The sequence below is a fragment of the Haliaeetus albicilla genome, chromosome 20, assembly GCF_947461875.1.
Source record: "Haliaeetus albicilla chromosome 20, bHalAlb1.1, whole genome shotgun sequence".
Classification (NCBI taxonomy): Eukaryota; Metazoa; Chordata; class Aves; order Accipitriformes; family Accipitridae; genus Haliaeetus; species Haliaeetus albicilla.
In genome coordinates, this window is record NC_091502.1 from 11,194,920 (window position 1) to 11,221,179 (window position 26,260).

General features: G+C 40.5%; 1 protein-coding gene across 13 annotated transcripts in view; it reads right to left on the bottom strand.

The window, feature by feature from the left end:
* Positions 1-7,043: 7,043 nt before the first annotated feature.
* GRIA4 (glutamate ionotropic receptor AMPA type subunit 4) overlaps positions 7,044-26,260 on the bottom strand; it is a 239,375-nt gene continuing 220,158 nt past the window's right edge. The window contains exons 14-17 of one of the 13 annotated variants that reach the window (XM_069808289.1): positions 17,170-17,284; positions 14,785-14,919; positions 13,279-13,461; positions 8,041-8,174 (exon numbers count right to left, since the gene is read on the bottom strand). In XM_069808289.1, the coding sequence (XP_069664390.1) occupies positions 13,327-13,461; positions 14,785-14,919; positions 17,170-17,284 (385 nt within the window). In that variant the 3' untranslated portion in view covers positions 8,041-8,174; positions 13,279-13,326. Of the gene's footprint in view, positions 8,175-13,278; positions 13,462-14,649; positions 14,920-17,169; positions 17,285-24,379; positions 24,495-26,260 lie in introns of those variants that run through there. The other 12 variants (XM_069808288.1, XM_069808293.1, XM_069808287.1 and 9 more) reach the window with 12 other exon arrangements.

Genomic DNA, 26,260 nt, shown 5'->3' on the forward strand with positions numbered 1-26,260 from the left:
ACGCTCTCTCCTGAGCCTGATTCTGTTGGATGAGGAGTAAGAGTGAGACGGGCTAGAAGTTGTGCCTGCATGTTTAAGAAAGAAACCTCCCCTTCTGTTCAGGAACTTTGCAGGCATTTCAGACTCAATTGCATCATGCTTGCCACTTCAAAGCCTTCAGCAACTGATCACACACTTGGAAAATATCAAACCTAACTTAATCTGACACGGTTATCAGTGTAACTCAACCTGTCTGACAGCCTCCTTCCTGAGGGTTGCTACAGCTCCCTTGTACTCAGAAATGTCTCAGGAGAAACAGCAGGCATTCCTTCTTAAAATTATTCAGAGTGATAATTGCTTGTTTTAAAATAGAGTGCTTTTTGTACATTTTCTTTGGGAATGATGCAATTCAGTGTTTCATACAGCTGACTTTGTTTTGTTGCTTTGTATTAGACTTATTTTAAAATATTCCCTATATTAAGAAATGAACTCTTATACCTAGTCTTCATATAAATGATCTAATTTTCATGTACTTTCATTTCATTTGTTACCCTCTTGGGTCTGATACATGGAACAGTTCCAGTGATGAGGATCGAAACTGGCTTGCCCCTGGCTGGGGTTTCTTCTGTAGACTTTTCACCTGATGTGAAGAATTAAGTATTAATAGAGCAACGTGAACCTGGAAATTTCTGCATTGCCAATAGTTAGTTAACTCACTTGAGCTGTAAGAGATACAGGTTCAAGTTCCTGCTGTAAACAAAATGTACCAGGTTAAAGGCACAGAGAGAGTTGCCTTGTACCTCTGGACGTCCTCAAGATGGCTATACTGACCTGCCTTCAACCCTTCTGATCCAAAGCATCATGCCTGAAGTGTGCTGGAGATACATTTATCATTAAGCCCCAACAGGGAGATGTGTTCCCACCTCCTCTTACCTCTCCTTTGAGAATTCAGATTTCAGGGCATCCAGGTGCTGTAACAAGGGTTCCCACCATGTCACCAGTGTCTTGTATTAATTAAATGGTAATTTTAATTAAGTGTGTACCAACCCACATAATCTTTTGGAGTTGAGGGAAAGCAGTTATCTCTAACGGCTGGTGGTATCTAAATAGCAACTATGAGAATAGCAGGGAGACAAAAGTAGTGTGTTTACACATAGAGTGGCAAATAAGTGACCTCCAGGCATCAGATACTGTGCAGCTGAAGGGTATAAACATACATTTTGGAGGTGTTGGTAGCAATTCTGTCCTTGTCTCACTGATGTTGTGATCAGAGCTAGTCTCACTCTATTTCGCAGTGTGGTGGCTGGACTTTGGTCACCACGGGTAGGAGTCATCTGGCCAAGTGTAGGCATCTGTAGTGTAAATGTCAACATTTGCATTAGTCACCCTTGGTTGTCTTCGCCAACAAAACTCAGAAAAGATTGGTAGGGCATGACTATCTCACCCACAAATAGTCATCTAAAAATCAGTCGATGTACTGCATCCTACAAGTTCCTTAGATAGTTATGTTGAAGATGTTTAAAGCCAGTGAGTGTTGCCCCAGATATCATCAGATGTTCTCAGAATACCATTGAATTTTCTATAGGCTTTCCAGCAGTTATTTCATAGTCTTTGTGATGGAGCTTTTAACAGATTAATTTTCTAAAGAATATTGATTCTGTCCTTTAGCCAAAAAACCATTTCTTTTCTTATAGTTTTTTAGAATCAAGTGTTAGGGAAATTCTAGCAATTGACAGTATTGCAGATGATAACCAGAATGTAAGTGTCCCTTTTACAATACAGGCAAAGAATTAATATTTCCAGTCTGCTCACGAAAGCATGGGAAGTCTTTCACATACCTTGGCATGGTGGAAGAAGGGAAGACACCACCTCTGTTACATTGTTATGGACTTGATGACTACCGTAATGTGTAAAAAGACTCTTTTAATGGATTTCCTGGATTTAAACAGCTACAGCCTTGTGCCTGCCAAATTCTCCAAAACTTCTACACAATTAGACCAAAATAAGTTTAAAAATCTCACCAGATCAGATCTTCCCATCCACACTAGTGCTTGCATTTTTACATCAATTTTGTGCCAACTTAAACAATTAGTATCAGGCATAAGGCTGGGTAGAATCAGGGCCTTAGTACTGGAATCCTTATAGGAATAGCTAAAATATACAATAACTTGAAAAGTCATATAATTTTTTTCAAAACCTTAGGAAAATATAAAATTCATCTTAAAGCACTTTAAAGTCCACTTCAACAGTTTAGCTTTGTTGAAGGTCTTTAGACCTATTAAAGATATATCACTTTAAAAAGACATTCAGGGTATGGCCTTTATGACTTTTAATGTTTGGTGCTAATGGAAGATGATGGATTGGTGAGCTAGGAGCATGAACCCTTGTTTTAGCCATGAGGAAAAGCTGACAGCAGTGCACACTCCTCTGAAGTGTGATAACAGCGTGCCTCAGTCTCAGCTAACAGATCTATCCAGATTCTGAGCCCAGTTACACAAATAATAATAATACACATTTGCATTTAAGTTAGCAGCTTGGAATATGTGTTGCTACATTTGAATCTACTTTCAATGCAGAGAAAAAATATTGACGGTGGTCAGAACTTGGAAGATGTTGCCCAGAGAGGTTATGCAATCTCAACACTGGAGGTACTAAAATTTTGATAGGACTAACCCTGAGAAGCCTCTCAAACTTTGTAGTTGGTTCTAATTTCAAAGCTGAATCTGCTTTAAATGGAGGTTTGAAGCAGATGGCGTCCAGAGGTCACTTCCAATCTAAATTATTCTATGATTCTTATTTACTAGTTTCAGCTTGCCTGACCTTAATTTCAATGTTATGAAATCAATATTGTTATGAAATCAAGAAGTTATTTGGAATCTGTGACATTCCTCTCATTTAGAAAAGGAAGTGACTCCAAATTTCTATTTATAATTCCACTGGTGACTTCTCACCCTTAGACATTCCAGCTGAAGTTTAACTGGCTGTTGCACGGCAATTACATGTTTTGTTCTAACAGTGTTAATTAATCCATGTCTACAATAAATCTTTGCAGCTCCTTGCAGGTTGCCCTTCTTTTCTTGCTTTTGGCACTAGACTAGTAGGTACATTCTGCCAGTTGAGACCTTTAGGATCTCACTTCCGCTATAATTGTCTAGTCATGGATGAAGTCCTGCTTACACTTTGAGATGGCAGAAAACCACTGGAGTTTCTACACCAAATTAAAGAATATTTGCTCTTCATTCTGACATCCTATCAGGTCAGAAGCCAGTACAGAATTACTACGGAACAGAAGTGAACAGGTATTGCTCTCCTCCTTCACCACACACAATGATTACAACCATTTGTATGAAGTTATACTCCTTTCCCCAGGCTCTGTTCTCAATTGTACAGAGGCAAATTCAACTCAGAACATGTACATTCACCTCCCAGAATAGTCTCTAGGTGAAATTCAGCAATAATGAGTGGTTGTGTAAGATTAATTTTGCATTTGAGGTCCTCAGACAACCCAGCAAGTCTGTACTGATTTTGAATTTAATAGCTGTTTAACAGAAAACACCACCAGTGTGTGAGGGTTGAATGTGTAGAACAAAAACCAGCTAATATAACAGTGAATGCCAAAGGAGGCTTGTCCTACAGTATGATTCACACCAGCTCAGAGGACACTTATTTTTGCAGCCAAGTCTAATACTGTAAGTATTAATGTTAACAGTTGCACTTAATTACATCAAAACTGAAATTATTTTAGAGGCAGATAAATACATATATCATTCAGTTCATCATTCAGATAGCTAAATGTAGATGTCTATAAGAAAATTATGTGTCTAAGGTCTTTTCATACTCCATGGAGATCTAGTCAATGGAGGCTTGAAAACAACTCCGCTGAACAGACTATAGGACACAATTCAGTTACTCACCCAGAGGTACCTGGTACTGTTTGAGATGCCTTAGGCCATCCGAGACATCTGCACAGGGCTCTTAGATCTGACCCAGGATCTACAGGAGACTCATGCTTTTCTGGACTTGTAGTAAAAGACCAGGTGGGATACTCAAAAGGCATCCCAAGTGATCCCAAATGCCTAGGTTTATGCAGAAGACATGAGTCTTTAGTTGATCAGAATTACTCCTTTGATCACCCTCAATTAATTTGCCCACATATAGCTATCCTGTGCTCTTACTGATTCTCTGTGGTGATTGAGATACATTTGGGACTGGCAGATACGACCTAATGTTGATGGGACACTTTCTGGACCATTAGCTGGAGGCCAGGCAGCATGGCTTGGGGCATCCGATGTGAAGGAAAATGGGTCAGGTTCTGTTGCCTGTATTCTTTTTGAGGGCAAAATCTTGGAAAAATGTGGACGATATTTGAGTAAATGGCTCAATATTAATAGATTCCTTTAATAGCATCCTTTGCTTATTTTTTCTCCCTTTGAGCCAGTCATTGCCATGAAGCTGCTAGATGGAGGCGGCCAAAGAAAGAGCTGGGGGGAGGATGGAGGAGAGCTGTGACTGCTGTGCTGGGAGGGCAGGATGCAGCCCAGCAGCTGCCAGGAGCTGCTCTGCTGCTTCTCACAGCCTCAGACCCTCACACCCACAGGAATGGAGACCATGGCATTCCTGAACCTGACTTGGGGAAGGGATCTCCTCCTTTGGGTCATATTTCCTACACATGTGAGGAGGGTAACTTCTGGCACTGATCGTCAAAAGAATGGGGAAAAGATACAGAGCGGAGTGAGAAATTAGTGTTCCAGAAGAAGGGAGAAAAGCAAAAGAAAAAATGTCTGAGTGGCAGCTAAAAGACAGATACGTGAAGATGGTCATAGCAGTCATGCAATGGTTACCCCCTTGGAATAAGACAACAGAGTAAGCTACTGTGGAGAGAGCAGACCGATCCCCTGAGATTGCTTTCTCAGTTACCTGAATTCTCAGCAGCTCTCTCTGTTGCAGCATTTCCCTATCTATTTTTCCTCTTATTTTTAATTTTATTTTATATCTGTGGTATTTTATGACAGACATTGGCAAATTCACAGTCTCCTCTTCACCTCATCTGACAAGTTTTTTCTGAGCAAAGCGTCCCCTTGCCAAGGACAAAGCTTGGAAGTGGTAAGAGGATGCAGCGATTCCTCCCTGTGGCTGCTGGCCACATGCCCTTGGTGGCTCACGCCATTCCACGGCCATGCTGCTCAGCGGCTGCACTGCTCATGCAGTGATTATGAATCCTCTTGGTGGGGATCTTTGGTAGTTACTGACACTAGACAAGACATCTCAAGGGACTCAGGGGTCTCGTTGCCAAGTGGAAACCTGACTAAGGCAATTAAGAATGGGCTCCATGGAGTGACATTCCTAACTGCAGTGATGGGCTGTTTACTGAAGGTGAAAAAGAAATGTAATGCATTAAAGAGAGAGGGGAGCATGTAAGAGGAGTAACACTGGAAGACAGTAAAATATCCCAGGACAGCATTGGCATTGCTCACAGTCCTGAATGAGGAAAGGATGAAGATGAGATCCTGGAAAACCAGACATACACAGCAGAACAAAATAGACAGCATCCTTCACACTTAGTCTCCCAGTCTGTTTGGCCTCTAATATGTTACTTCATGAAAAAGCAAGACACTTTTTTTTTTCTTTTAAAAAAACCCCAAAGCCTAACAACACAGAAGTTGCTTTTTAAATTCAGCTGTAAAAAGAAATCTGAGAGGGAGCTCCCAGCTTTACTCAAACAGGAGAAAAACCAGACAACTCACCATTCTGGCCACAGAAACACAAGCAGTTCACAGTAACTCATGAATGAGCTAAACATGCCATTAAAACAAGGATATAAAGTGAGTTTAGTCACAATGATTCATTGGAGTGTTATGTATCTTCTTCTCTAAGACCCCTGTGCACTTTGTAGTCATTGTGCTTTAGGGGTAAGCATCATCTTACTTTCACCTTTGCCTGCACTGTCAAGCTCTGTATAAGAACTGGTTGCTCTCAGTCTAGATTATAGTCAGTGGAAAGATACAGGCTCTTACTGCTACGATTCAGCAGTTTGATGTTTTAATGTCTACATTAAGATGCAGTCATTCACTCTCATTGGTTATTTCCCTTCAGTAACTATAAAGGGTGTCTAGAGTATTTGAGGTAAGGAAGAAATTCATATCCATATTGTCAATACCTCAACTGAAGCTAACATCTGCTTCACTACTTCCGTAGATGTCTGTATCACACTGGATGAGTACCACCTCAGTGGTGCTTTCGTTTGGTTGCCCTTTGCTGCAGTTGTTGAGGGTTGGTCATTGTTTGGCAGCGTCAGGCTTCCCCCTGCGCCCACACTCCTCTTCGTGAGGGCCCGGAGCCTGGGGGCTGAGAGAAGCACCAGCCATGGAGCCTTTGGTCAAATGTAAGCCATCTGAACATGACCCTTCATGAGCCTGGCAAAATCACGAGGGCGTTAGAAGTTGCGATTAATCCAAGTTTGATCTAATTTGTGTACTGGGTTCTGGCACGGAGCTGTTTGTTACACTGGTGACAATACTGCAGATCTGGAGACCACTGCAGTGTCTAGTGTCGCCATGAAGAATGACTGTCACAGAAGAGACTTGCTACAACTTTGCACCTACAGACATGCCTGCTCCTGTTGACGTTTGGCTTTTATTCAAACGGTGCCTGCTAGCCTTTCCCTGGCATGCCACTGAAAGGCTGGCAGATGAAAACCGAGGTTGCTGTGTACCAAGCACGCTCTCTCTATCACATCAGTCTGAAAGACTGTCATTTGTACTTTCCAGCTCCCTGGTATCTCATCCTTTGACCTACCCACAGAACAAACCCTGTCACTAAATGGTTCCCTAACCTCTCAGAAAGGGTACAGTGACTAGTATAAAATACCCAGTGAATAATCATGACAATACTTTGACAGCTTTGAGTCCCTCCTCTCTAAGGACTTTAAAGCACTTCACAAGTGTGCAGGGACTCAGACTGTCTCCGATAAGGTCCTGCATCCTGCTCTAAGAAATGAACCACCTTATTCTATTTTCCAGGTGACATCCCTAATGATCAGAAAACAACTCAAGCTCTGTCGATAATTATAAGAACATTTGTTGTTTTATTCTTTTTGGTGGGTACAAAAACCACAGTTTCTTACACAGAACAAGATTATAAATAATATCTGTAACATGAGTGACCCGTAGTCTCTTTTGATTCTACACTGCAGACTGATGACATACTCTAAACATTTTATCATTTTGTTTCTTGTATTAGACAGATGCAAATCTGTGGAACACAGAATGATGGAACAGAATGAAGGTAACAGCAAACAAGAGGATGACCAACAACTTTTATAAAAAAAAGTCTCTGAATTTTATTACAGTGATGGCATTTTATATCAATTATTGCAATGAATTGTTCCCTAAGATGGTTAGAAAAAAGAATTGTGTTGTCCTCTACCGAATTTACATCAGTTAAAAAGCAAGCATGTTTCAATATTCCTCTTTTTTTCAAAGAAAATGTAAATAATTTCTTTATTTTTTTCACAGGATTTACATATTTATCATTTTCTTATCACAGTTTAGTGATTCATTTCTACAGCTGAACAGCTGAGTATTCTTCCATTGTATATATTGATGTTCTGGAGACACAGGTTAGCATGTTCATTGACTTCTATAGCTATTTTTCTCTCTTTGTCAAGACAAAGACCAAAATGTTGTCCTTTCTGAGCATGTTCTTCACAGTTTAATGCGCTAAATTGGCAAGTTTTATTAGTTTTAAGTCCACTCAAGTGAAATTTGTTGCTGTTAATACACCCTCCCCAGCCCCCTCCCCCCAACAAAACTAAATTATGAATTTTCCTGATATAAAATCTGAGTTTGGGTTTCCGAGCTGAGCTCATGCACACATTGTTGCTGATGATGTCTGGCGCATTCGGACGTACTTCCCTTTCTCAGCCAAATTATTAGTTCATCAATGACACTCCCATGTCGTTACAGTCTGTGCTGTGTTCCCATCAGTCACCAACACAGTTTGATTAAGGCACTCGATTAATTTTTTGGTTTTTATGGTAGGTCCGATGCAATTACAGCCAATCCTGAACTTTGTCTAATTGCAGTTCCAGTATGCACGGCCTTCGGGCAGTCGGGAGTCAATACGCGTCCATTTTCTCCCACACTCCCTGTGATGGATAATCTGGCTTTGTTTCTTATGGCTTCAGAAAAGGTAAGCTAGGTTTGGAAAAAAAAAGGAGAAAAGAGTCAAGTGTTACAATGTTTCTGTCCTTCCACAAACCAGGACACAGCAAACACCAAAATATTAAATTTTAGACATCTGCATTTTTTCATGTTAACATTAAATATAGTAATAGTAATCATCATAAATGTAATACGTAGCACTAAAGTCTACTAGGGGAAAAAAGACTAGCAATTCTGAGGGTAAATTTCATTACATTAAATCATTATTGATTTAAATATAAAATCCAAATTTGATCAAGAAATTAACAGAAGAGGCAATACCTTCATTTAAACTGCTTCAAACTACATTTATATACAGTGAAAGGAGAATCAAGACCTTTTATGAACCTGAAAGCATTAGCATCTGTGAATAAAGTCATGCACAGGTGTTTATAGGCTTAGACCTTCAACTAGGAATGTCAAGGTAAAATATAACTACTGAAAATTGTTTATAGATTGTAATAGCTGTATCAGCTATCTTTGTGATAATTCCATGGATCAAATCTAAAGAAATTATTACTTCTTTTCACAATGCACACATTTAGTATCAGTAAATCTGAGAACTGTCTTCAAATCTCTTTTCATATAAATATTTTCCTACAATTAGAGAAAGTGGGAACTTTCAAAGGAAATGTAGTTTATTGAGCAAAAATAAAATTTTCTATAGTTTCCTATGTTAGGTCTAAATTTTCCACAAGGTTTAAATTTTTGTTACCTCACAATCTTTACTTTCAGGTAAATCAGAACAAAGTAGCTTGTTTAGGGACTAATTGACTCAAGCAAAAATTTTGGATTTGTTAAAAAAAAAAGATTTGTAGTTATGCCATCTAACTTTAGTCATCAAAAAATCTGTAACCTAATCTAAAAGAGCTCTCTCATGTGATGATAGAAAAAGCCAAGACAACTAGTTTAGACTAAATGATTTCCAGATGACTAAAAGTTGGGGAGGTGTCTAAGGTCAACCAATGCAGCAAGGACACCTGGAACAACAGGCACCCAAACTATGCTACGTTGAAACAGATTTCAAAGATACCATGTTAAGGTATTAATTAGGGGGGAAATCTGATTTCTAGTCAGCAGAAGCTATAGTCTGTGCAACTAACTCATGTAATTAGTGTGCAGGGATGCAATCTGAAATACCAACTGGAAAAAGAGAGACAGGAGGGTGCATTCACATAAGAGCAAAGGGATGACAAACAAAATAAAATCATTTTATTTGCCTTATTACTGATCTCTGCATTTAGAACTTTGTCCTTCTGAGCCCAGTTTCTCCTTCTGAGGTAGCAGTAAAATCCTGAGCTGGTGTTTGATATGCTGAAGTTAATTTTATATACAAGTATGTGTGTATAGAGATGAGGGAGATTCCATAAAACTCTCAAACGTTTCCACTGCTTCTGGGTGCACTTCTGTGAAAATGCACCACTCTAATATTGCATTGCTGTCAGTAGCTCCTTTAAAAAAAGAGTTCTCAAAAGTACAGCTGCTCTTGTGGCACAGCCAGAGCTTGGATATAAAAGCAACTTTCCGAATCAATTACCCCCAAAACCTCAGGCCTCACAAGCAGCCAACTTCAGGAAAAGGCTTCAGCTTACAGAGGGTGTAATGGCATTCCCCTTACACTGAAAAACCTTGGCTTTCATAATCATCAATTGCAATGTCCAAAGTCACCCTCTGAAAAGTTTCCCTGCTGCCAGAGTACTTTGTGACAGGGACTGTTACCAAACATACCTTAACCTATTTCAACAGCTAGATTTAAAAAGGGAGGCAGTGGTAATAGGGAGTGGGGACCTGGGCCCATACAGTACCAAAAACCTCAACTACTCCCCAGCAGCAAATAAAAATCTATGCATTTGCAAAAGCACAGACACAATGCACTGTGGTGTAGCTCCACATAGTGCATGTCCAGAGTCCCATTGCAAATGGATGTCAAGGACTGGTAGCTGCCTGCAGAAATGAACAGAACATGTTTTGGTCAATGGCAAGAAAAAACAAAGGTGCTTTAGTTTTGGGGAGGGATGAGAAGCCAAACCAGATTAGAATGCAAACGTGGGTGGAAAAGGGACAGCTTACTCCAGATGTGCTAAATTTCCCAGAAAGTCGTCATCATGTACCAGCATCATTCTATCACTTTGATCAGCTATCTGTTCATGGCCATTCAGGGTTTGTCACTGGGAAATCTGAGAGAGTGCTCAGATTTATAAGGGATATAAGAGTTATGCGTAACTGTGGTTTTGTAGCTCAGTCTATATAGCTTTCTGGCCATTGACAACACATTCAGGACAGAAAGACAGTAAAATGGGATCCACCAAAGAAAAAAAAAACAAATGAGAGTAACGAACAATTTCTTAGCAGCCTTCCACAGAATAACAGAAAAAGCTGCAATAAAACATCTCTTCTCTTCTCATGGCAGAGATTAACAACAGCTCAGCAACAAACCACGGAAACAACCCAGACAGTTAACAAAGCCAGGAGGAACAGGTCAAACTTGTACTTGGGAAGGTGCCATAAAGGCAAGTAATCAGGTAAGCTTCTGTATTATATTTTAAACTACACTATAGGTAATAAGCCAAGCTAATACTCTGCTTAACTGTGCTGTTACAATCTCAGAATTATGGCCTGGCTGCAGAAACAGTTTCAAAAGAGGCTGGGATGAGAGGGAAAAGTCTTGGTATTTACTGTATCACCCAAATTGTGAAAGTCTCTGTGAGTAAGTGTATGCAGTTAATAGTGATAATGTATTTTCCAGTTTGTCATTAGTTTTGATTAAATTAGTTGTGGAATTAATCATGTGAAAACACTGACTGCCCTGTTCCTATTGGGAAATGTGAATTTAGGAAACTGATATCCTCAGTCTATATAACACAAATATCCTAGCCTGTGTGGGTTCTTTTGCTGTTCAGGCTCCTCTAGTACCTGGGTCACATGGAGGTGTCTTTGGCACAAATATTTAAGATGAGCTTTTAATGACTTTTTCTATCTTGAATATGAAATTGGAAGTATACAAGTCAAAAAGCGCATTACACATTTACTGAGCCATCCTGTAGCACTTCACCTTTTTTGTAATTAATTTAATAACTCTTTCATTGCTTTTTGTAGTTTTATAATTAATTTCATTAAACAACAGCATGGGATGGGAGAGCATGAGAAGGCAGCTGCACTGGAAGCTGGGTCATGAGCTTCATGGCCCACTGAGAAGGCCATGGAGAGGCGGTGGTGGTGGCTGGCTGGATGCTGGGACAATCCCTTCGAAAGCCTGTGGGTTTGGGGTGAGGAACTTGGTAGGGCTTTAAGGCTGTTAGGTTCCACACTGTTCTCAGGGCATCAACTCAAGCAGTGTACTAAGGGCTTACTACAAAAATGGAAAACTGCTGCCCCAGGGGAAGAGGAAGAGATTGTTCCCTCCTTAAAGCAAACTTCCTTCCCTGCCTTCAGCAGATGCAACAGCCTGTCATCCTTTCTGAAGGTCTTTATCCCACACATACATACTCATCCTCTATCATACAGACTAGTCCTTTATCATATAGACTAGCCCACACATACTGATTAGTCCTACATTTTCATTTCCTCCTGCTTCACAGGCAGGTGAATTTCCCTGAGGCAACTCACTTGTGACGAGATTAAACTAAAACAAAAAACATGGTAATGAATATTAATTATCAAGCAGGTTATTTAAGCTATTTTATATTAGTTTAAAACATATACTATTAAAACTATCTGATGTTAGCTTAAAAAGTCAGTGTGTTGGTTACTCATGCAGGTTAGAACCACCAAGCATCTTTCCATATTAGCAAGTTTTAGTCCCAATACAATCCCTTTACTCCTTGGATAAATAGACAAATCAAAGGTTTTGAAAGGCATGACAGATGTATTTCTGCAGAAATATGTGTAACCAGTATTGTGGACTCTGTACTTCTGCCAGATAACAGGGGTTTATGACTAGCACGTGTACGAACAGATGGCATAGTCACCCTGTAGAGAGCACAGCACACAGGTAACCCCTGCCAGGAGAGGATGACTGGACATTGGCAGTCTTCCATGTATAAGCATAAGCGTTTTTATAAGAAGTTTACATGCTGAAATTTCTCAGGTAAATATTACAGCAAATAAGCAGAATGAAGAATTTTAGAAGTCTATAAAACAGTTGCTCAAATTCCTACTTATTTCTTTTTTTTTTTTTGTGAATTTTTAAATGTCTGCACCCCAAAAATGTTTTTAAGAGATTATCAGAAGTCAAACATGAATTTCCAATAAAAATTCTTTATATATTTTTTTCCTGTAAGAATTCATCTCTGTGTTGCAACAAGTCCCACAAAAATCCAAACTTTAGAGAAAGGTACTTATGATCTTTCCTTAAAAAATAAAACTCAGTTATCCTAATTTTTATTTCAAGAAAACAGTAAGGCTAAAATAAATTCTACAAATATAATCATAGCGTTTATTGCACTGGAATCACAGAGCTCGGTGGGAACTCGGTGGATAGTCAAGTCATGCCATGTTTAGCATTCTAAGCCAGTTTGAGTCAGGTCAGTATTTGATTGAAAGCTTTGGGTTTTTATTTGCTTTCTTTAAGACTATGTTTTGGATGCATTGCACCCTGTAAACTTGCTAAGGAATATGTTTTCTGGGACTCTTAGTTTTAAAGCAGCCTGGGGACACTCTCAGTTGTGGGCACATCACTAAAGAATTTCAAGGAAAAAGATCTCTTCATTTGCATTTTGCACAATTACTTGCACAGGATCATTTCTTTTTAAGACCCTTAGTACTGACAGTAGGCAGTGAACTTGGGAGATTAATATTAGCATCTGGAAGTCCTGATTCTCAGTTCACAGTAATGAACACTGGCCTATACTCTTGGAGTCCCCCTGACACCTACTATGCCTCACATTTTCAGTAGTGAACAAAGTGCACAGCTAAGAATTTATTATTTTTTTTTTTTTACATGGGGAAATTAGGCACCTCTGTTACAATTAAAATATACCCAGGGTCATGACTTCTGGTACAACAGGGAACAAAAGAAAACTACATAGTGACAGTATGTTTGGGATAGTTTCCCAGCCAGCGTATGCCAAGCCCCCTCCCTCGCCCCCCGAGAACCCACCTATTCCTTGCAGCGCTCCAGCTATCATGCTCAAACACCATTCTCTGCTCACTCTGTGTTTGCTCTGTACTGTATGGTTCGGTATTGTACCGGCTGTGCCTTTAGACTGTAAGCTCCTCGGGACAGGGACCTGTTATGTGTTTGGCACACTTCACCTATTGTACAGCGCCGTGTACTCCAGCGCTATATAAATAATAAATAAAAAATAATAATTGTATCTCCAGCTGTTTCCTCCAAAATTTTTCCTAGGTGGCAACATAAAAATTATATTCTTCATCTCCTTTCCCTAAATTTTTGTTTCTTACTTCCACTATAGGGATGGCTCAGTGATTTCAGGAAAATGTAGTTCAAGCTTTTTGTTAACAGAGGAGACACGTGGCTTGCTATTTGCAAGGGCAAGAGAGCTCTAGGTAGTGCGAAAGGGCAGGGTCCTAGCTGCACCTTCACTTACAAAGCAGCCAGTATAGCTTGGGAGCTATGTAAAAGTTAAATTAGAAGCTCAGTTTGCTGCTACGTGCCATTTCCAAAGGTCATGACTAATGATTAGTTGGCAAGATACTCACTGCACGGATGAGTACCAAGTACATTAGTAAACCATCCCTGCATGCCTACTCAGGGGAACTATGCAGGATGCAGCTCGGTGACATGAGCGTCTCAGTCTCCAAAATCACTGCATGAACCTGTAAAATACTCTAGTCCTGAGCTAGGTAAGGGAGTACATTACTGAAAGCTGAGGATGATTAATCAAGGTCTATTCACTGGTTAGTGACTTTTTGTGGTTATTATAGTGGGCAAAGGTTGACCTGAAGCAGGATATTGTGAAAAAAAAATGCCACACAATTAGCATAAAACATGTACCAAAGGCAGGCTGAAGGAATAGGGTGGGGAGGAGGGAGAGAAGGTAGAACAACATTTAGACTTCTTGTAACAGTGCCTTGTCTTCCATTAGGTTAACTATGGTTCAGTGACGTTGCCTATCCTAAATCTTGATTATGATGAAGTCCCAGTTAGGGCCAACATCGAATAATAAAGGCTTACAGCACATTGTCACTAGTAGAGTGCAAACCTTTAGGAAAATAGGCTGGCCAATCACATAATTAAACACTGGCCCTCTGAATATATATTTCAAATAGTTGTAATCTCCCAACTGATTCGACAACATTGAGTTGTTAAAAATGTATTTTTTTGTTAAAAATTCCTTGCAATGCAGATGTCTATTAGCAACATGGAATAGTATACTGTACATCTGCAGCCAAAAAAACTGAACCACTTTGCACTGAAGTTTTCCAAAATATAAAGCTCTGTTCAGAAGCAAGCACCACTAGACAGACATGTCACAACACTGCGTTACAAGATGCATCACCCACTCACTGTAGTAGGCCCTAAGTCCTACCCCTAAATTTTAATACTTTCGGTTCCATATACGTTGTAACCTTCTCTATAAGTTGCTAAATTCTGGGTATTCTGCGAGGAAGTTGGGTTAAAAGTCTGTGCACTCTTTGCCACCTTCATTCGTTTCGCCTCTGCCCTGGACTTGTAACAGAACTCTATCAAAGCCACCAGCATTGCCAAGCCCAAGCCTCCAACCAGAATGTAGAAGACTCCAGCAACGTTGCTGAGACTCAAGGCACTCGTCTTGTCCTGGGGAAACAGAAGCGACACAGTTAACCCCGGAAAACAGACCCCCAGGAGCACAAGCTACACGTTAAAACATTGGAAAAAGAAATAAATAACAATATTTCGCTGAAATTAAATGACGGTTGTTTACATACTTCTCACAAAATTTGACCTATCTGGATCTATAAAATATATTTTAAGTGCCTAGTTTTCCTGGTCTGCATAAAAAATATTATATTGCCAACATACCAGGATGTTATTGCTTGCTTACTGCAAAGCATTACTTCCACTAAGTGGAGAATTACACAATGACATGTCTAGCTCTCTTTAAGGGACATTTTAGCACTGATATGAAACTGCATTTACGTAAAGATCTTTAAAAGCCTTGGAATCCAGAAATCCATTTATATCAGACAAGACTTTGCTTGATCTTTACAAAAACAGTAATTGTACTTGTGGTAGGCATTGCTGTTAATTTAAAAGATCCAGACTGATTTTCTGACACTTAAATGACAGGTGAAAATAACATGTGAGGCTTAAGTTATTTCTTTGAACAAACACTTCCTTTGAAAGTGCACACTGTACCATAGACATCGTGATATATTTGCCTCTTACCAATTATTGTATTTTGTTTCTATGTTATTACAGATACAGTTCTGGAACATGCCCATGGACTACTAAGGCTCAGTAATAGTATAATTTTAAATAGCAGCTTGTGAAATCTTATACATTATTCATAATTTAGACAACAGTGAGAACTTTCTTTAGCAAATTATTAAATATACAACATTTTATAAACGAACACCTTCTTGGATGTATGATAGTAAATAACTATTCTACATTTCTCTATACTTCACTGCTTAGTTATGAATTGTATTTTTTGATTTGAAATCCACGTGCATTTTTAGCACAGTTCTCAAGGAACTCTTTCAGGATTGACTTCCATATACTACATCGTGCGCCTTAAGATACTTATAAAGCTTTATTCTTATGCAGACTATATAATCTTTACCTAAAGTAAGGAGAGTACTTCCAACTGTAATCTCTATGAAATTTTAACTTACGAAGAATGCAAAATATTTGGATGTTTAATTTAAAGAGGCACTATTTATTGTGTAATCAGTAGATTAGCACAGAAACAATTCCCATGGACGTACAGAGGTGTTTGGGGCTTATAGCCGGGTTCTGCTTTGTCTGTCTCTTTTTACCTGGCTAAGAGGACTCTGAATATCTTGGAGGTGGCTGTGCTCCTCCAGTGGCAATTGCTAACGTGGTGCTTGCAAACAAGGAGGAGGCAGGACTGAGAAAGACCTGACCTAACATACATGGCGGGTTGAAGCTTTGTCAGCTGTCATTTACAGGTACTCTGCCATCTTCTTAACTGGTTTTCACTCCTTTCTCCAAAGCATTTGCCAGAAAAAGCAAAATGTGTTTGAAGTTTGTTTCCCAGGCTAATTTTACCTGCTCTCCATCAGGGTAACTCTCAGGGCACGCAGGCAGCAAGCAGTCACTGCCCATCACACTTTCCTTTTAGCTCTGGACAGCACAGGCTGGCATGGAGACAGGCACTGTGAAGAAATTTCAGACTCCCGGAATACAGGGCTGGCACTGACTCTGGTGCTTCCTAGCCATCAGAAAATACCTGCTTCTGTGTTTGTCCCCAAACAGAGAGAAATAGAGAAGGCTCCACTCCCTGGAGCTGTGAGGATTACTGTTTGGGAATGGACTAGGGTAAACACCGGAAGCTGTAGAAAGCTATTAATTATCAAAGCCTTTCACTTCAAAGCTCCGGTTAGCTCCTCAGGGAGCCGGGGACCTTCCCAAAGGCAGACAGGCGCAGCCACCCTGGGTCAGCGATGAAAGGAAATCCTTCTCGCTAGTGTTTCTCCTTTTCAGAAAACTGCTGAGGGAGGCCAGCTCCAAAATGAGAAGGTGTGAAGGGACACTTTCTAGGCAGTCAATGGGGAAAGTCCATTCTCCCTAGGCAGAAGGGAAACAACTAACCCAACCTGCCTCCCCCAAAACCAAAAAACTGCCTTGTCACTCTTCAACAGATGCCCTGAATATGCAGGATGATGTTTGATGATTTATACCACTGACGACTTTAAAAAGCAATAGTGCTTCTTTAAATTAAAGTGTGACTCCCATCAAGATGGGGTGAAGCTGATTCGTTCTGTGTCTACAGCTGCTTATTTTATTTCTAAGTCATTTTGTTTATTACTTCCTTTACTGCTTTGTGAACACGACAGTAGGTCCCGAACTGCAGCGACTGACCTTACTTCCAGAGTCCTTGGGTCCACATTCACCTTTATCGTACCACCATTTGTTTTTCAGCTTGTCTAAGACGCCTGCCTCACTGAGTTTCAAAACGGCAAGGTTTACAGGAGTTCTTCACGTGGAAAATAACATAAATAACATTATATATGTTATTTTATGTTATTCAAGTAAAACTACATAGAATCGCATTGCAAAGTGACAGAGCAGAGGCCACAGTGGGTGCTATGTCATGTACTGTTGGCCCAGGTTTAGAGACAGACATATGACCGGGACCTGCTCCATCGCTTTAGGTAACAGGCACATACTGCTGGGGAAGATTTGTAAATAAATAGTATGCAATTACTGTGAACCCAAAACTATTGGCTTAGACATATTAACAACATACCCTGCAGAGACATACAGAATACAACCGGATATATGATTTAAGAAACATTAATTTGTGTTCCTTGCTTTCAATCTATTTTTAGTTTGTATGGATACAAACTAATAATATGACTTGGCTACAGCTATTTCATTTACTGCCCTCAAAATTATCCTGGCAAGAGAAAGGTGATGCTTCGTGCAGTTTGCTGCCTATAACCACTTGGCATAGACCTGTAATCAGGAGGTCTGCAAGCAGAGAACTTAAGGGGAGAGCTGCAATGCCCTTGTCCTCAGCTAAGAAGAGCATGACAGTCAATCTTTCATTTTCATTTCCTGTTTCAACACTATTTTCAAATTCAAATTTTTTCCTTAAATCTCACTTATTCATATAAGTCTTTCAAGGGTCCCAGGCTGATGACAGATTACTACTTGGAATATCTTCTCTGAGTAGTGGTATTTGCTGCGGGTGACATAAGAGAGTTTAATATTGAGATGAAACCTAATCTGATGCCTCAAAGTCATGAACCGCTATGGGTTTACACTGAAGTTACTTAAACTGAGTGAATAATCAGTGGTAATGTCCCACTTCATGCAGTTGTTCCAGTTTATTTTCTAAAAAGCTATGAAATGATTAACAGACTTATTCTATGTACTTTCCACTTCGAATCATTGACTGTCCAATTCTTAATGTGGTAAGCATATGGGTATCTATTTATGTGCAGGTGTGCATGAAAATACAATATACATCAGAGAAGGAGGTAGATAAACAGAAATGGCATGTGATAGATAGCCTTCTGGTGAAGTTATATGACATAGGACCTGATCCTGTGTGTGCCAGCAGATTCCTATGGGAAAATTAATCTCTCATAATACACCATAATCCATGCATTGCTAATATGTTAACTCATGAATTCAAGGCTTAATAAAGAAATAACCAATGCAAGCATTAATTAATATAGTGTAACTGAACCTACTAAAATAGTTACTATGAAAGAGAAAACGGGCTTGTTACACTCTATAAGTGGTTTAACTGGACATCCCCAAATGCTTATGTATTAATATAGTTGTGCATGTTTGTGTATATATATATTTAATACACAAATAACAGCTCCTGAACCTCATATGCTACTCTTTTCATACATCTGATTACTCTTTGCATATATACATAAAGGGGAGGATTCACCTCACCTCAGTTTTTTCACCCGAAAGTTATGCCCCAAGCTTTGGCTGCCTGTCTAGGCCTCCCTGCAGTTAAGGGACAAAGATAGGTACCTCCAAAAGGTGGGCTGAGGTACAAGTTTTAACAAAGGATGAAGCATGCTGTTGAGATGCCCATCTCTTTTCATTTACTACTGAGGAAGCCTTGGTGCCTTGGAGAAATGACAATTTTTGACAGCTACAGTTGTCAGCTACAGTTGGGTAAGAGGATTCCCAGGTACTCTAAAGTCATCCCTTTAAGTAAAGGAAATGCTTCATCCATTTTCCAAATCCCACACATTTAATTCTTATGGAATACTCTGCTTCTAGAACAGAAAATGCCTATTTCTTGATCTTTTTCAGTATTCAAACTTACATTTTGTCTTCAGGCTTCCTGGCAGCAGGTTGTGCAGGTTGATAGTGGAATATCAAAGTCCCACAGCTATGAAATGAGTGGGTAGCATTTGGGATGCTGGCAAGTTGCCTGTCAACATGATTCTCTGTTTGCTTCTAGTACAAGTGCAAAATACTTAATATTATTTGGATAGCTGTCATCTGTAACTTGTCATGCATTGGCACTGAGCCACATTTCGGTGCTCCTAAATCCCAGCAGTGTAATGGGGCTGGTTATGACAAAGATAAGGGACATCTAGGTACTGTTCTCACATAGAAAATCAGAAGCCTGTGGAGTTGTTGCAGATTAAACTGATTAAAGGGATAATTAGGACTTGACATGAACTATCAAGACCAGCAGCAAGCTGGGACAAGTCAGAAAACAGATGTCTCCCAGTCCTTTGCTTGTTTTTTTTTAAGCACTAACAGTTTAGGTATATAAAGCCTGATAAAGGCAGGGATTTTTTCTTCTTTGCAGCTGTAGTTCCTTTAACGTCATCCTTTCTGCATTGTCTCTGGAGGAAGCTCTCAGGTTTTCCTTTGGGAAAAGCAATCAATTTCATGCTTAAAACTGCCACGCTATCCTCAATATATAACTGAATGCAATGGCAATGGCTGGCAGAGATGTGGCACTTCCCACTTTTCACTGAAATACAGCCAGAGATGTGTCCGAGGCTAGGCCCTTGTTTTTCCTCTCCACTATTTTTGCTGAAACACCTTCTGAATCAAGGTGCTGAACAAGCTCAGGGAAACCTGGCCTCTGCCCCTCACTTTCTCACCTGCCCTAGGGAGGCTGTGTGAATGGGACATGAAGTCTCCTTTACACCTCCCCTCAGCCAGTCCTAGCTGTGACGAGGGAGAATCACTCTGAGCTAAATTTAAAATTAAATTTAAAAATATTTTAAATATATTTACACTTTCAGAACAGGGCTTTCGTCCCACTTTAAATCAGCCAGCTGCAATGGGAAATGTACATGGTCCAATACCAGAAGCCCAGACTGAGGGGCTGCAGAGTGGAAAAGGAAGATTTTTGCTTATGCTTTTCAGAATAGCAACATATATACCTGTTTGCAGTCACAGTAAGTGACTGCAGGTGTATTAAGTTTTCATGTATTTTAGCCTTTGTTCTGTTTCTTTGCTTTTTTTGATTGCAGTAGGAGATTTTTCAACAGCTCCTATGGAAGATGAATGCCTAGATCACCTTGGCTTTCAGGGCAAGTTGCTTATCTAGGCATCTTTCCTTTCTTTGAAAATATCCTCTCCAAATGAGCATCATTTTGACCGTGTCAGTTACAAACTCAGAGACTACAACTTGTTACTACACTGCTTACACAATCAGTTGCTGAATAGTCCCACTGATACTAAAGGGAGCAGAAACTAGAAATCAGTATGGTCTGCTGCACATGAGCAAGAACAATGTACTTAAGTCATATACAGAGGATAAATCCAGCATTTAGAATTAAATTTCCCATCAAGTTCAGTCTTGTAAACTTAACATTACAATGGAAAATGACTATAGATTTGGGTTTTTTTCAAGTTGTTTAGTGATTCCTGAATTACTAATGTTGGGCTAAATCTTCAGCTAGAGTAAACTGGCAGAGTTTGTGAAAATCCATGTAGTTTTTCCAATGTACAGCTGCCGAGAATCTCCATTGTTATATATAAACAGGATCCACCTGCCTCGAATTCATGTAAGGATAACATATGAGAAATAATAACTAAAAGTACCCTTTATATATGGAGAAAAATTTGTCCCATGTAGCCACAGTGCAAAACTGTTGTGTGACAGCACAGGAGACCCTGTTCTTCACCCATGTGCTGAAGGCAGTGGTGGCACAGCCCGACCTGGGCATAGGGAAACTGGTTTTCTACATTTTCATCATGTTCTCAGCCCTTCTAACTCCCCTCTCAGCTTCTTGCTCATTTCCTCCTATCCTGTCATCAATCACTTGCTTTTGGAAGGGCTAGTTTTTAAGAGCCTCGGGCTGGATCTTGTGCCAGCAACATCAGCAAAATCAGAGTGCTTTAAAATGGCATTAATGAAGTTCTGAGTTAGTTGTGTTCAGGACAATGAACAGGCAACTATGGCATTTAAATTACAGTACTGAGCAACTCTGAAACCAATACAGAATTTCGGTAGACAGGGATTGTAAAAATGCAATCACAAGTATGCTTTAGGAGCATTTTTACCCACTCATGACTGAGCCATTAATTAAGTGTAAGGTCAGTCTCATCCGCTGAATGAAAAACAAGGGCCACTGTGTTCTCCTGAGGGCTGCCAGCAGAGACTGGAGGAGAGCTCCATCAGCACAGCTTCCTTCCACTCACACTTTTATAAAAACTGTGGAGCAGAAACTGTTTAAATACCTTCCCATGCATCACATGAAATGATGATGGCATACAGTTAGGATCTTAGGTAATACTTTCAAAAGCACTCAAATGACTTGGGGACCTCAGATTTATCTTCAAACACAACTTAATTACTGAGGTCACTAACCCACAGGTGGTTCACACAGGGCAACTCTCTGAACTGTCTGTCTGAATTTTGGAAGATTGTTCTTAAAGGGAACAATAAATGGGGAGGCTAGAAAGAGCACAGAATGGAGTTAGGAGAAATCTTGTTTTAGAGAGCAACACAAACCTTTGGAGAACTGCTGAGCTCTCATGAAACTCCCCAATTTCTGTAGTCCTCTGTACTATCATGAAGGGTTATTCTGGGTCTAGACTCTCATATTCAGACTAGTGAATCTCAAATAGTAACAACACAGTTACCAGTCAAGTCTCAGGTGCTATATTTCTTTCAGGAGAAGAGGATTTTCTCATTCTCGTTCATGACAGTAGGAAGCCCTGTAATCTGGACTGGAGCTGCTAACAAAGCTTAAGGTTTGTTCTTTTTAAATTCATACAATGAAAAGAACCATTAGCTAATAATGCTTACGAGCTTAGTTCAGGACTTGTTGATAGCTCTCAGGTTTACAACAACAGTGCATGGTGTCCTGGTTATTCCACTAATAATCATTTGATAACATAAAAAATTAAAATATTTAGAGCTCCATTAATTCAGTAGAAAGGGTCTTATTGACTTTAATTGATCAGATCCTACAAGACTGTTCCTGAACAAGGAAATGGATTTTGTAGATGATAAATGACTAACTAACACTTTGGGGAGTCAAAGTAGCTGTAGGTTAAAAAACAAGACCAGATGCTGTTGCAATGCAGAATTTGAGAAGCATGGTAATGCCTGCTCATCTGTGTGATGTGCCTGCTTCTATTGAAGATGAGCAGTGCAGGTGCATGATAGACCTGGGGCTTCCCAGGAGCACTGGTACTGCCTACTCACTCAGCTGTGCCTGGGAAAAAGTGTGGCAAGAAACAGGCCTGAGGTCAGAGGAATGCTCCTGGCAGGCTGTATATAGTCCTAGGACCACAGGTCGAGCTCCATCACGTTCTCCACCCTTTGCTAATGCTTCCTTGCTCACCATATTTTCTATTGCATCCTGAACTGCCTGTGTCACCTATTGCTCATTTCCATTGGCAATGTGTTCCTTCCTCCCTCCTGCATTCACAGATCCTCCCTGTTTCTCCACGGACTGTACTCCTTGCCTTTCTTTTCTACTTTTTTCCCCCACCCCTATTTCTGTCACTTGCCATCACACCAAACTTGCTCCTTCAGCACTTCCAGACATTTCCCTGGTGAAGCCCGTCCCGTCCCTCTACCCTGAGCTACTCCCTTTTCCTGCTTCGTGACTCAAAGCGCCAGTGGCTGGTAATCAGGGAAAGTAAGTTAAAAGCATCCTTAGTTTGCTACCTAGCTTTTATCTCATCTTTCAGCCACAGCAGGTTTGTGAGGAGCGTATTCTAAGAAAATGGAAGTATTTTAATGATGTGACTCCCTGCCTGTGACATTTAAATAAAAAAAATAAACACCCCTCCCCCAGTAATGCAAAAGTTCAGACTTGGGTGAAGCACATAATAGCAGCAACGTGGGAGATTTATGGTTCCCTTGTCTACTTTCTTACAAGAAGTTGGTGTCTGTTCCACCTGCAGGTAAGTGCTATCAGGTCTAATACGCCTAAGCACTTTGGAAGAGAAAATAGAGACCATTTTTGAAACTGTGACTGCTGGCGAGCAGAATGGTGGGTGGGAAATAGGTAGAGCAGCAGGATCGAAGCAAAGTGAAAAGGATTAGGAGACTGGTTCTGGGTGAGTGCAGAACAGCCCAAGGGATGGTCCCTGAGGCCAGGACACAGCATGAAAGAGCAGGAGGACTAAAGAAGGAGAGAAAATAGTAAGAAAAAATACATGTAGGCAGCTGTGAAGAAAGCTACATAAACTGTGTATGACAAATCAGTCGAATTTCATCATCTATATCTGACTAGCTCTGTGCCTGCACAGATACCTGTGCAGCAGCATTCTCTTATATATTGTTCACACACAAGCACATAAATAAATATTATTATATGCTGCCTGGCACGGAAGGGGTATTTTTAATATCTTCATCCTCCCCCACTTTGCCATCTTCCACTTCCACATCTTTGCTTCTTTTCAGCACAAGGCAGTTTCCCAAAAGGAAGCTGTGAGGAGGCAAGGAAGTAGTGGCACTGGCCATATGGAAGATACAGAAATGCAGGAAGAATAAGAAGCTGTTGCCACCTCAGCCTAAAATTCAGTCTAGAATTCCTGCCTGATAAATTCTGCCTAGTGAATCACCATGAATTTCAGTTAGGTGGTAAGATATCAGGAAATGTCAACGTGAAGATATTTTAGCTGAAACTTGTCCTCCTATTTTGGATACTCATGTGAAAATTGTAATTTGTACCTGTATTGTTTGTGTCAATAGTGGATCCCTGAGCCTGGACCATGCATTAGATTACTGCTAGGAGGCAGTCACATCAATTTTCACCCTTTTCCTCTATTGTCACTGAAAAATATTTGGGTATTTGCTCCTGAAGGTTTCAAACTGCTTGTTCACAAGAGCAAGCTTGGAAAAGGCTCATCACGATTTCAGAAGATGCAGGTTTCTGAAAACTGGTGATAGATCTCACAGCAGAGACTGTTTATGAGTTCCCCTTGGGGTGCTTAAACAAATGCAAATATTTTTGCTTTGACAGTAATTGCATACACCTAGATTTCAACTGCAGGTACCAGCAGTGCTGTGCTACTGGTGAAGCTGTTTTGTTGCAGGTAAAACCCCAGCAGATGCACCAATTACTTTACATACTGTTTACCCGCTTTTGGTGACATTGAGGCTAACCTTGGAGTCACCTCCCCCGCTGCCACATTCTCCTTTGTCGTACCACCATTTGTTTTTCAATTTGTCCAAGAGGCCTTGTTCATTCAGTTTTAAAACTGCGAGGTTAACAGCATTTCTTGAAACGATAAAACATATTTTGTAAGAAACTGCACAGCTGTTAAGATGTTAGAAGGAATGAGGACTTAAGCTGTTTATAAGCTTGATCCACACACTAAATAAACCTCTCATTTCCATATTTCAAAGCCCTTGGCAGCACAAATAATTGTGGTTACTTTCAAATGTGGAAAATGTGTTTCCAGCGTAGAAATTATTTTCAGAATGGCTTGGATTTTAACCAGAAAATTCTATCAACCAACCAAAACTATTTTTGCAAAATGATGATAAAACTCTGCCTGGAATTAAAAATGATTTACACAGATTTATTTGAATCTATATTTAGAATATGTTTAGTGTGGGCCCAGGCTGATTTTTCAAGCAGATGGGAAAATGTATTCCCATATACTCAAGAGGCAAGATTCAGACGGCCTATGCTAGATGCTGCCAGTCACTGTGTCACATACAGTTTTGACATGCAGCACTTTAGAGTGATCCCGCACAAGCTGTGGGCTAAGGCTCCAGAAACAGGCAGGGTGACGTAGAGCTGAAGAGGAGGGCTAACAGCTCGCACGCTGACTATGATGCTGTCTAGAGCCAGTCAATAGAAAACAACGCACAAAGAGGTGTGAGGAGTCCTGCCCATCTGAAGCTTCCTCACCTGCTGTAGGCACATCCGTACATTTGGGATGCAGGCTCTAGAGTCCTGCTCCCTGTGCACAGCAAAGGCTTAGCTGAAATGCGAGACTTGGGGTCTAGCTTAGTGCCATGACTCCAGGGACTGCCCTGCTATCCTGGGAGGGCAGCCTGTCTCTCAGCCCAAAGGGCACCTGTGGTGTGCGGGAGGAAGGTGGCAGTGGAGGGCATCCTCTCTGGGGAAACCTGGGGACAGTGCAGCCAAGCAGAAGCTCAAGCTCTGGGAAGACCAAACCCAGCCCATTCGCAGGGTGCTGAGATACAAGCCGGTAGTTGGGATGCCCTGAGGACTTTTCCCTGGAGGGTTTATACATATCATGCTGTCACTGGAGGAAGGACAAATCCTTCATTGCTAGCAGCACAGTAGCATAGGCACAACAGCCTGAAAGGGGTTCTGTGAACCTGGTGTCCTCCATCTCATGTTTAAGTGCTCTTTTTTCAGATGAGAGAAATACCTGACAGAGACTTTGGATCTGTGCAGGCTGAGGGGGGTTGCCAACACGAAGGCTAAAGCACAGAATCACTGCTCCTGTATGAACTCAAGGCTGCTGGGAGTGCACTGAAATTCAGGCAAGAAAGGGACACAGCTGGTCCTAGGATGAGGTTGCTTCTGTGCATGCTCAGAGGTTTTCCTTTAGGTGTCCAGAGAGCATTAAGACTGGATGGCAGAGGGTAGACAGTATAGATTACCATACAAACCCAAATGTAAGGCACCTGGATTTCTGATAGGAACTACAGTCACTGTATGACATTTTAACATCAGCTGGTAACTAATCTGCCAAGGCATTTATGCAGCCTTCATCACCTCCCGAGGAACATTTGCACTTATTTAAGTGTACGACTTCCTATCTTTATTACTAAGAGCCTCAACAGTCACATATCCTAATGGTACACAACTACATCAATATTTATTGATAATTATTAATAACAAACTTTTCTCTTCCTCTTTTCATGTTCACAGGTCCCTAGTGCATTCATGCCTATCAGACATATACACTCTTTCTGGTGGGTGTCTGCCCAGGCTTGCTTGAGGATCTCCAGAGTTGTGTGGAGCAGTGGCATCATATCCTTGAAGCACCATTCATCTCCAAA